The sequence below is a fragment of the Electrona antarctica genome, assembly GCF_951216825.1.
Source record: "Electrona antarctica genome assembly, chromosome: 11".
In the NCBI taxonomy this organism is placed as follows: Eukaryota; Metazoa; Chordata; class Actinopteri; order Myctophiformes; family Myctophidae; genus Electrona; species Electrona antarctica.
In genome coordinates this window covers 12860626-12873490 of record NC_136792.1, presented here as the reverse complement: position 1 = coordinate 12873490, position 12865 = coordinate 12860626, and the positions used below count along the sequence as shown (strand labels likewise).

The 12865-nt window shown below is 43.7% G+C and overlaps 1 protein-coding gene across 4 annotated transcripts in view; it reads left to right on the top strand.

The window, feature by feature from the left end:
• drd2a (dopamine receptor D2a) overlaps window positions 1–12865 on the top strand; it is a 205444-nt gene that overhangs the window by 133335 nt on the left and 59244 nt on the right. For all 4 annotated transcript variants that reach the window (XM_079515036.1, XM_079515035.1, XM_079515034.1 and 1 more), the window contains exon 2: window positions 7333–7659. In XM_079515036.1, the coding sequence (XP_079371162.1) occupies window positions 7366–7659 (294 nt within the window). In that variant the 5' untranslated portion in view covers window positions 7333–7365. The remainder of the gene's footprint in view (window positions 1–7332; window positions 7660–12865) is intronic.

The window sequence follows — 12865 nt, the reverse complement described above, 5'->3', positions numbered from 1 at the left end:
TGGATCTTTTATTCAGATCGATTCAATTCCTGGGTCGTCAGGGAATGCCGCTCGGAGGGAACCTTGTGCTCCAGGAGGTCTCGAGGGAAGTGAAACTAGTCGCTGACACATTAAACGTTGTTCAAGGAGTGTCTGTTGTTATCAGAGAATCATCCAAACACAAAACTCTGTTTCAGTCTCTTTTTGGAACAGACGATCCGGTGTGCAATTTGATGGGGCTATGTCCTACTCTGTGGTGCATTCGAGCCAGTGTCATCTCACGAGTTATCTCTGCCTACACACCACTGTTGGAGACTCTAAAAACACGAAGGATAAGTCAATGAGGGGTGAGACTGTCTGGACTGTACAAACAAGCAATGAAAGCAAGCACATATTTCGGCTTGGTATGAAGTGAAGCTCTTTTCGAGCCTTCCGAGACTGTGGCCAGACGTCTCCAGAGCCCAAAGATCACTGCTGGTGCAGCTCTAGAATGCATTCAAGTCCTAAAGCAAAATATGCAAACACTGAGGAAAGTAAACATGCTCAAAGTTAAAACCTGCACAGACCGTAACAAGCTGGAGAAGCCTGGCACCACCACAGCCAGGGTGAGCAAGACCCCTTCTCGATTTCGCCACAACACTGCACCTGGGTCTGAGTCTGGATCGGGAGAAGATCATGAACACCAAAAGTGGAAATGTCACTTTTATGAAGCCCTGGACTTGATGAATGCCGAGGTGGAACGAAGATTAGACCAAGAGGGGAAGAAAATAGCTGCCCAGAGAGATTGCTGCAGCCAATCCAATCTTTTCCCGGACTGGATCAAGAAGTTCCAATCCCACAAGACACATTGATCGATCACGCCTGGAGCAACAGCTGTGATGGGCGACCTTGTGAAGGGCAAGGAGAAGACATTAAAAACTATTCAAGACGTTGCCGGATTTCTAGCCAGACTGCACTCGGAGACAAGGGAAATGTTCAAAGAGACTGAGAAGTTTGTGGAACTTTGCTTGTGCCTTCCTGTGTCAGCTGCCTCATCAGAAAGATCATTCTCCAGCTTACGACGACTTAAAACTTGGCTGAGGAGCACCATGAGCCAAAAGAGGTTGACACATCTTGCTATGATGCATGCACACCAAGCCATCTTAGACAAGTTGGACATACCATGCCTTTGGTAAAAGTTTCATCAGCAACACACCTTTATGTTATGCTTAATGCCTGCGTAATAGTTTTTCCTTTATGCTGGTGTGCATTTACCGACAGCATCTTTTTTTCTTTTTTTTCTCTCCTTCACAGATGCTGCCTGCCTGCGAGGCTCTCTCCCCCGCCTCCCTCTCTGCCTCTCTATTGCATATTATTATATTTGTCCTGTGACTCCTGTCAGTTAATAGAATATGGACTGGTTATGGGCTGGCCGCAGCCGCTGTTCATGTGTGCTGTGCGTAATGCGTAATTTGCGCACGACCTGCTATGTGTCGGTGTGATTATGGTTCAGTTTTCTTGCTGCCGCCGAGCAAAAATAAATGTGAAGAGCAATTCATAACTGTAATACCGGCTTAGTTTATAGTCGGTTGTGACGGGTTGTCTCACTTCTCTGCAAAACTGTCTTTAATTACAGTAAAGTGGGTGGCTGTAATATTTCATCAATCGTTTCTCTAATAGTTTAAGTGGGCTAACTGATTGTATAATGCTTGCTGATGCTGCATACATAATGCCTAATGGAGAGGTGTGTCACATCTTTTTTCTTGTATGTTGCGCTGTGCACGCTGCCTGTCACGGTGCAAGGAGCAGTGTGTGTGTGTTTGTGCGTGCGCATGTGTACATGATGCTGCAGTGCTACGTAGTAAATAAGTCATTATTAGGGCAATTATACCCGAATAAGACCCGATACGTCTACTTGTGTCGTTACATATAGATTGTGCGTGTGTGTGCGCGCAGTGGAACGGGGTGTGGTCTATGATGTGATGTAATTTGCATCACTGTGAAATGTTGCGCAATATCATGGTATTTCATGCAAATGAAAACTGTACAGTAATTATGACAGTTGCATGGATGCAACATAGTGCGTTATGTCTAGACAGGCATGCAGTAGGTATTGTGCATGGAGAGATGTGTGCAAACGGAGTGGTTTGGTAGGAGAAGACAAACAAAGGCGAACGTTTAAACGGGCGCAGGGCTTCCAATATTAGTGTGGCAAGATGTAACATTATACAGTACAACATTATTGTACTGTAAAAAGTACCCTTGATTCATCTTTATCCTTTTTAGTATAATATTAGTTTACTATATAGTATAGTTTGAATATGGCATAGGCATATTGTTGTTGCCAGCCCCTAATATGTATCTATAGGCTAGCAGACAATACACATGGGTACATATCATTTAGAATTGCCTATTAGCCTGTTTTACAGTAAACACTCACAGCCCCTGCAGAAAACTGCAGACCAGGGCATAAATAAATATTGAGTCTGGAGACAGAAACACGATAATCAACACAAACACCCAGATCAAATCATATTCATTCATTCAATCAAAGCAAACGGCATAAACAATATTAGTTTGCCTCTTCTACAAAAATATTCTGTTGCGCGTGCCAAGCTGTCTTTCTCTTGTTTATAATGTACTTGTAGTATTTCCCACCACAGAGTAACCTCTACTGAGAGTCTGAGACTATCCAGCATATAGCTATCCACCTCGGAGGAAAGTCTGGTAAGACGGGCAGTGTCGGTAGGCCAATCAGAGGCAGGCGGTGTTACCATGTCTATGCTCAGACGTAGAATAGAATCACGGCCTGGTCTTGTCTATTTCAGATTCACTAAATGTGTGAGTAACAGCTTCCTGTCAGAATGACAGTGAGAAAAGTGTGATTGAAACCCACGTGTTTCAGTAAAGGCCCATGCAGTTCACATTACATTAGTACAGTGTGATTGAATGATCCATGTATCAAGTAGTTGTTCTATATCAGGGGTTTTCAACTGATTTTGACCCAGGGACCACCATCCTGACTAAGAGCAACCTGAGGACCAACACTATTGTCGTGTGGGCTGACCACCCATACGCATCTCAAAATTGCACCGTCTGTCCTGCACAAACAGAAAAATGTTCCGCAAATCAAAGAAATAGAGAAAAAATGTGAGTTTACCATAATCACAGAATTCTTTTATCATATTCCATCATATTCAAGGGCTTTTGGAGAGTGTGTGCGTGCGCGTGCGCTCGAAACACTCCACTGGTTTAAAACTACAGGGAAAGCGAGCTTGCCTTCCCGATGCAGACCACAACGTATCTCATACCAGAGGCTGAGGTTAAAACAAAAGCCACCAGATTAGCATTTGAATGCCTGAACGGAGGTAAAAGGGGACAGCTAGGCAACTCCCACCACCCCCGTAACGCTGTGACATCGTGACAGAAGGACATAGGGAAGCTCAGGGGGGCTCATTTGTGTTCCTATTTCTTCACGGGTGCTCAAGCACACTAGCACCCACATAGATGGTGCTACTGTCTCATACAATATTCAAGAATGATGCAGTTGATGAGGATATAGTCACCTTTACAGTACAGTACAAAGCCAGATTACAGGTCCTTCAAACCAGACTCAATCTTTCTCAGTGGTAATACAATTTTCTCCTCATTGTCTGCACCATCACCACACTCCAGTTACAGAAACACTGTCACATATTTTTAATGGCTGCTAATGGAATGCACAGTATATTGCTAGGCACGACAGAATTGTTGACCTATTAGCTAAGGACATAAATTCATATGTCCTTACCAAGGTGCTTAAGTACTGACATCTTAAGGATGCTATTATACAGCTTGGCTACATATGTAAACTACTTGTGTTCATATTTGGAAGCCTTGGTAATGTCCATAAATCAGTCATGAGGGGCCTGCAGACTGCAGGAATATACCCAAGCCGAGAGCTAAGGCATTGACAAAATTCTGTTCAGTGTCTGAGATGGAGAAGGCGATGCTTCCTATACCCGTGATCTGTATCACGAAGAGCACGTAGAGTTTTCCAAGTTTGCGCATTAGCTATTGTTTGTGTTCAAGAATGTCTTGTCACATGTGCGTGCGTGCGTGCGTGCGTGCGTGTGTGCGTGCGTGCGTGCGTGCGTGCGTGCGTGCGTGCGTGCGTGCGTTGGGTGGGTGCATGCAGATCTTTCTGCACTGCACTGTCAAATAGGCCCACATCATAGACTGGCCTTTGTTCAAGCTACATATGTTCAGGCTACATTTGGTTGGTTGTGTATGAAAAGAAATGCTGTGTTTTATAAATGAAGCAGTTTTAAACTGAAGATGATGAACAATGTTGATAATTGGAAGAAAAATAAAATCAGGTGCAATCAGGACCACCGGTTGAAAACCCATGTTCTATTTGTTGTGTTAAACTACAGACACACTACAGTCTAGCATATTATTCAGATGAAGAGGTTGTGGGTTTGTGATGTTTTTGACTATATGAATCTTGTCAAGTCGCTGTGAGCAGGTAGGCCTATTGTATATTGTTAACACTCTGGCCGGCCAAGACGGAGGTCTCCGTTCTATTAAATAATACGCCCAACGCCCAGGAAGGAGATTAATCAAAAGACTGAACATTACTCGTTTCATTACAGAGCGCACCAGTCTACAGCCTGGGAGCGTCTATTGGGCAACATTCGATGTCATTTCCGGCTAGTCCGTCATCCAAAGTGGTCCAGCTCCATTTTAATAGAAGAAGGCAACCTGCTTGCCGAAACGTTGGTTTATTAAAGTTTCTAGCATCGTGACTATGAGCTGTGCGGCCGCTTTTCTCAAGTCAAAATAGATGTGATCAAAAATCTTAAAACATGAATAATTCTTAATCTAAATCAATGATTCCAATTCTAACAAAATATTGTGTTTTTGACGGCCCATCGCGGTCCCGTCGCGTTAGAAGTAATCATACCTCTGGTGGCTGTGGATCCTCTCGGGGGTATTTTGGCTACATGCATATCTAGCAGACTAGCACTAACCAAGATGGCGTCGTGTCACCTTGAAATGGGCTCTGAAGCTGCAAATCGCTGGGCGATAAGAGTGTTTTAATAAGTGTTCTTGAATCATAGCCTACCATGTGTTATCATAGGCAAATGGGCAATCAAATACATTACTGTAGCCTACATTGTAAACAGCCCAGTCAGTGCAGCACTCCACTAGAAAAAAGTGTTGACGCTTTTCAGTTTTGCACTAGTCTGTGGATGTGCATCAGCAGTTGTAACCAGCACATGTAAAATAAACATGGGGCATGAAATATTTCTGCAGATGTTTCGCTATGGAAGCAATTACATGTATAATAGCTCGCTCTTCAATTATACAGTAGGGTACTGCGCTGCATCAGTTGTAGCCGTGAAAGTGGGGCAGTAGCTGTCAAAATCATCTTTCCATTCTGTGTGTGATTGTCTCCATAATGTCCCTGATTTTGCCGAGATAAAGCTCTCTTCCTCATAGCTTGTTCTTGTACGGTATGTTGAGCGCACGCCTCGTCTTTCCATTAGTTTTATGTTCAATCTTTAGTCGGCAAATGAGTACGTTTACAAATGCAAAGCGTGTGAATTCTCGCTTTGCTTCAGCTATGGTTCAGCTTGCCACACAACAGGGCGAGGAGGCGGAGATCAGAGAGAGGGGGGCTCTCTATGACGAGATGTTGCTGGAAACTATACATACAGGATACAATGCCAATAGATACAGGAATTTATAACAATAGATACAGGGCACAATGGACAATACAGTGGCGGAGGGAATGTCGACGGGCCCTGATGCAAAATTGACATCTCCCTTTTACCTCCCAATGAACTATATTTTTGAGAGAGAGAGAGAGAGAGAGAGAGAGAGAGAGAGAGAGAGAGAGAGAGAGAGAGAGAGAGAGAGAGAGAGAGAGAGAGAGAGAGAGAGAGAGAGAGAGAGAGAGAGAGAGAGAGAGAGAGAGAGAGAGAGAGAGAGAGAGAGAGAGAGAGAGAGAGAGAGAGAGAGAGAGAGAGAGAGAGAGAGAGAGAGAGAGGCAGGCCGTGGGCCCTCTCCCCCACAGGCCCTGATGTGACTGCTTTCCCTGTTTCCCCTATATCGCCACCCCTGGGACAATAGATACAGGATACAATGTCAATAGATGCATGAGACAGTGGACACAATATTGGATACAGTGGACAAAAATAGATACTCAACATAGTCTCCAATGTTCAGACTAGTGAGTGAGTGAGTGAGTTGGCAATGTAAACGTATGTTTTCTCATGCCAATAAAGCCCTTTGAATTGAATTGAATTGAATTGAAAATTGAGTGAGTGAGTGAGTGAGTGAGTGAATGCCTTTATTGCAGACTCATGGTCCATAGAAAACACATACAATTACAGAAACATGCAGTCCATCATACATAAATAAGGATGTTGAGCAAATAAACAAGATTAAACGGCGCATGGCCTCTGATGGGAAGACACAGGGCTGCATGAGGCCCAGTCCAGGGCAACACTTTCATTTCCCAGCAGAAACATCCTCCGTTCTCCAATCTCTCTCTTCTTCTCCTTCTGTGTTCAAACCGTTCCTCTTCACTCCTCTCTCGTATTCACTCGACTGACTGCTGAGTTCAAAGGAATATCCTGCTGTTGAGTTCCGCACGCTCTTCTAGGAAGAACTTTCAGCAAAAAAAACAAAGTAGCAGATCTATCACTACTGTAAGCTGTTTAGAGCGGCTTGTAAGCCTGCGGAGCGGCACAGATTTGGTGTCGAGGAAACAGGGGGGTCACTATAGACCCCTGAGGGACTCCGATCAACAAAGCATGTAGCTATGCTGTGAATACCGGTACTGTAGGGTCTGTCTGTCTGTCTGTCTGTCTGTCTGTCTGTCTGTCTGTCTGTCTGTCTGTCTGTCTGTCTGTCTGTCTGTGTCTCTATCTCTATCTCTCTCTCTCTCTCTTTTTTTCTCTCTCTTTCTCGCTAATGAGATGACATTCATGAATTTGAGTGTCAATTGACACTCATTAGCCTGCGGAACCCCATATTGTGATTCTCAACCATTTTCATTTCAAGGACCCCAGGTTTGACCTGAAATAGGCTACGATCCCCCATTTAATGGCATGTCTATCTCTGGGACCCCAATGTATATTGTAAAATCAAAGTTAATTTAACTCTGAGAGTGTACTCTGTACTGGAGATGGAACCAAATGTACCCGTTATTGTCCATTTGGTTCCTAATCATCATTTCGCTGGGGACCCCTGGAACTCTCAAGGAGCCCTAGGGGTCCCCGGACCCCACTTTGGAAACGACTGGCCGACAGACAGTGGGACTCTCTCTCTTTCTCTCTGCATAACTAATGAAATCATTCTCTTTTCTTTCTCCCCCTGCCGCAGGGCCCACCTCTGGCCGTCATCACTTTACAGCTCATGGATGTCCTCACCCAGTATGCCTACAACGAGAGCGAGACCTTCTTTGACACCAACGGGACGTCATGGGGCGCCAACGACACGGAGCGCGGGCCGCACCGGCACCCGTACAACTACTACGCCATGCTGCTCACGCTGCTCATCTTCGTCATCGTGTTCGGCAACGTGCTCGTGTGCATCGCCGTGTCGCGCGAGAAGGCCCTGCAGACCACCACCAACTACCTGATCGTCAGCCTGGCCGTGGCCGACCTGCTGGTGGCCACGCTGGTCATGCCCTGGGTCGTCTACCTGGAGGTAAGGCCTCCGCCACCCGTTAAGACCCAATTCTACACATGTGTTCTGAATCGGACAAAACAGTTTTCTGGGAAAACATGTGTTTCTATATCAGAGGTGCTCAAACCTTTTCTCCAAAATCATATGTATTTGGCCACTGACCACCATCTCAAAATGTTTTGTTCCAAGGACCCCCAGAAGCAAAGATTTGGGTTAAAAATGATTTGCATAAAATGTCAAGATTTTTGAAATGAATTAGTATAACATAAAAGTTAAAGTGGTTAAAATGATTGTGCTGCTATATGACCCGTCCCAGAACCTTTCCCGCTTTGTATAGGTTCAATACAAAAGTTTGAAATCTTGTTTGAAATTGCCAAACCTGGCCTACCGATGATGTTCCTGAAAAGCACTCTATAAATAAAATGTGTTGTACGCAGTCAAGCTACCGAATTGAACAAAATAGAGTCTTCTGCTCTAATCTGTAGCAAAAGTAACATATCTTTCAACGTAATCGAGGTGATTTCCATACATGAATAAAATGTAAGGAGTGATGTGAACGTATCAGAGATCCCGGAGGAGTGAATCGACTTAACGGAATTACGGACACCCCACAGAGCTTAGTGGAGACTATTATACGTAGTTGTATGCATGAATCATGCACCGGCAGAGCTGCCGACTCTCATGCAATGAGCGTGAGAAACACGTAATTGACCCTCTTCACACGCCCTCACGCCACACATCATATTTCTCACGCCATCAAATCATCACTCATGCACCAGCTGAGAAATCCACTTCAGCCGAGATTTGAGCAACCAAGGGAATTAAATGATTGTATCTGAATAGCCTCGGCCACAATAAGCGTTTGGCTTGTCGAGCCTCTTATCGGGTATAGCCGCAGCGGCTGACGTCATGGGCCGCTCGCTATAAAGGGGGCTGGGACGCGACGGGTGGTTGCGTGGTTCCTCATCGTTTGCCGTGGTGGAAGTATGGTGGAACGGGTGAAAGGTTTGGTAACATTAAAAAAAAAGACGAGGGGAGCTAAATACAATAATGTAGCGATTGTAGCCTACCACAGTTGTTGCATGCACGAAAGGGAGCATTTCGACAATGCATAGACATCTGTCCATATTGCATTGTATTAAACCCAAATGCGATACCTTTGCATGTCTGCACCGAGTCGAAACAACACGGGAGCCTCAGCTGCTGCAGCGGAATAAACATCCTATTCATAATAATATATATTTCACTTTTAAAGTGACGGTACACAATGAACAGTTCCCTCTGTCTGTTAGAAAGGTACTGTAAAAGTACTAGTAAAATGTAGTGCAAAGGGATGTCTTGGTTGGTTAAAATAAAGAGAAGATTATTCAAATATAATAAGCATATATTGTGTGTGTGTGTGTGTGTGTGTGTGTGTGTGTGTGTGTGTGTGTGTGTGTGTGTGTGTGTGTGTGTGTGTGTGTGTGTGTGTGTGTGTACACCTTATAACTGTTTATTGGCATACAAACTCTCACAACTGGCCAATAAGAATAAGGTTCTTTCCACAAAATAATAGCAAATGCTCGATAGTGGGCTCGATAAGGACCCGGCTCAATAAGCCTGCTCGATAAGGTGATCGTTATCAATAAAACCTTAACGAGCTCCTTCCCTAGACACCATTATGCGGGGGGTGGGGACACAAGGTTATACTAACTATACTTGAGTCAGTCAGTACAAATCTACACTCTCAGTATTGAGCAAGATATGAACATTGATAAGATCATAGAATAAAATATGATAGATGCTTATTTACTCAAGCAGTACAAAGCTATAGGCCTAGTATTGAGCAAGATATTGACATTAATTCCATGATGAGATAGATCATAGAAAAATAATTCTTCAAAGCAACACAGAAGCTTTAGATATGGTATATGAGCAAATGGAACAGGAACAACGATGGGGAATAAAGTGCTTTAACTTAAAAGCCACTGTAGTTGCCTCACTGTTTTTAGTGCCCTAAACAAATAGTCAATAGACTTGGCTGGCACCCTGATCTCTAGTCGTTTTGTTTGTGACTTGTGAGCGGCTGTGTGCGCACTCAACTGCATCAATGATCAAATGCCATGTGTTCAGCTTGTTGTTGTTGTTGATTGTGTACTGTGTTGCCCATTCATCAGCAGCATATTTTTGTCTTTGTGACTAAATGTAGCCTACTACATTTGCAAACAGTGCTGTTGAGTGTTGACCACGTTGCTACATTGTCCACATAACATTTATGCAACAAGAACCAATGCCAATATGCTATGCTATATTAATATTAGAACTTTTTTAAAGACAGATTAATTGACAACAATGCAGCTGCGGGCGCAATGGGGCATCATCACTGTGCTGCCTGCAGGGCGCAATGGGGCATCATCACTGTGCTGCCTGCAGTGGGGCATCATCACTGTGCTGCCTGCAGTGGGGCATCATCACTGTGCTGCCTGCAGTGGGGCATCATCACTGTGCTGCCTGCAGGGCGCAATGGGGCATCATCACTGTGCTGCCTGCAGTGGGGCATCATCACTGTGCTGCCTGCAGGGCGCAATGGGGCATCATCACTGTGCTGCCTGCAGGGCGCAATGGGGCATCATCACTGTGCTGCCTGCAGTGGGGCATCATCACTGTGCTGCCTGCAGTGGGGCATCATCACTGTGCTGCCTGCAGTGGGGCATCATCACTGTGCTGCCTGCAGTGCAGAATGTAGGAAGACAACGTTCATATTATTAGCAATTACTCACCGAGTGCTGACATTGTGTTTATTATCCTTATATCCTTTAGTATCCTTATTGATTGATTAATTGATCATTTTAATAGACAAAAATGCAAACTGTACAGGGGGTACAGTCAAGCACAAATGGTCCAAAAGGATAGCACAGAAGAAAGACCTTGCGGACTTGTCTCCATTCAGGGACCCATACATTAATTCAAAACACAACAATGACATCAGCAATGATATATCTCAAACATAATTAAATCTGGGTACATGTTGGAATAGAAATAAATTGGGAAAACAAAAAAGGGGGAGGGGGGGGGGGGATAAAGAGGTGGGGCAATCACATTCATTCCTTTGACCTGATGACAGTGACAGATGAATTGTCAGACCTTTTTTAAAGGAAACCAGTGATTTGCTTGTTTTGAGGGAAGGGGGGAGGGCATTTCACACATGAGTGGCTGTGCTGTGGAAGGTGGATTTACCGATATTTGTTCTAAACATGGGTGGCACCAGATCATTATTCACACTCCCTCTAGTGTTATGTCTGTGTGAATTGCTCACCTTTTTGAGGTAATCAGTCAAGTAACTAAGGCACTAAGGGCATGGATGGCAGGGCTGTACTTACAATCTTGAATGTTAGTCCCATTTTCAGTTGCTTGACTCTGTCTTCTACCCTGAGCCAACCTATGCTATCAAATTACGTTGCGTAAAGGTGGGTCATGACTCATGGGCCCTAGGCCTAGAAGGAGTCGGATTAGTTTGTTCTGGGAGGTCTGGAGCTTAGTTTTTTGTGACATTGAGATGTTAGAGAACCAGGAGGTGCATGCATAGTCAAATAAGGACTGAATAAGAGCTCCAGCTGAGGTGGAAAGCCTGGTTGAGTGGTGACGTGAGGTTAACATAACCCATCCTATTCAGATATACTGTATACAGTATGCACTTTAGACTAATCCGTGGTTCATACTTACCCTGATGAAGACTCTGTTTGAGTCGAAACATGTTGGCTTATTTTAACTTTTCTAAATAAAGTACATTTATTTTTATCCACCCTCTCCTCATTTTTTAACCTTTTGAGTGCTCGGATCACCGCCTTTTCTTTAGTATTCCAATCCCACTGATCCTTGAAGCACCAGCCTACTTTACATTATATTTTTTTGCATCTCCATCGAGCACCTGGTTGATTTTCTTTTAATCCATGGTTCGGCTGACCTGTTGAGGCAGTAAATTAAATCAAAATAGGCTATCACAGGTACTGTGTGTGCAGGTGGTGGGTGCATCATCCGTCTGTTCATATATTTTAGGATTTTTTTCTAGGGTGGGATGTCTGTATTCCTCTAAAATCAAGCTTGAAAAAATCGACATTAAAAAAGGCATTTTTTTGTCGGTTGGGCAGCGGCCGAACACATCATTACAATAAAGTCTCACTCTTTTCTTTTCCAGAGCGTTGACAGCTCTGTGCACCGGAAATAGCCGATCTACAAGCTCACAAGCTTGTTGTAGATTATCTATTTTCAGTGTGCGACACAGTGTGCAGCCTAGTATAAATTGGGCATTAGGATGTGCATAACCATATCCGCCGTTTCTTTCCTGGTGCTGAGCCAGACTGCAAAAACAGAATCATGAAAAACAACTCACTTTAAAATGCTCCAATTTTATTCACAGCATAGCAGCAACATAAAACATTCCGACCTTGCCTAAGTATGAACAAGAAACAGGAAATGATATATTTTGTATGCAAAACGCACAAAAGGTGCGGATAAATTATACATGATTTCATAACAATTCAAACAAACAATAATTCATCTATATTTTAGCTTTTTTTTCTTTTCGAAATTATTAAAATAACAGTAATAGACCTAAAAACAGACAACAGTATGTGAAGCCAATACACTAGCTGCTTAAACATAATATAAACATACACGATGGACATACTGTAAATGTGCTGCTGAAGGAAATAACACTCCAGTGCACTGGGGAGAAAGACATTCCTTGGAGACCAGCTCGTGGGTTATTCCCACACCCGTTAATAGCAGATACCGTTTAATGATTAACAACTTGAACCCTAAGCATCCATATTCTGGGGCAAATGCTCAGCAAAGATAGCAGATCTACAAGCTTGCAAAGTGTTGCAAGAAGATAAATAACATTATAAAACAGTAGTGTATCAATTCAAAATATGTAAATTAAATAGGGTGAAATAGAACGTGAAAAAACCGGTGCAACATGGATTTTACCGATGCAAGCACTCCGCGAACGATGCATCGAGATTTCACCCGTCAATTGTATCCGATACACAGTGAATGAACCGATGCACTCACATCGTGCACGTCTGTATCGATGTATTGATACGTATCGATTATTTTCCACATGCCTAGTTTTAACCATCTGTTTGTGTCCCATATGGAGATCTCTGTATCTGCCTGTGTCTGAAGAGTGCAAACTGTGAAAAGTGGAGTGGTTAAGTAATCAATTTGCAGGTGTGGGGTTGCCATG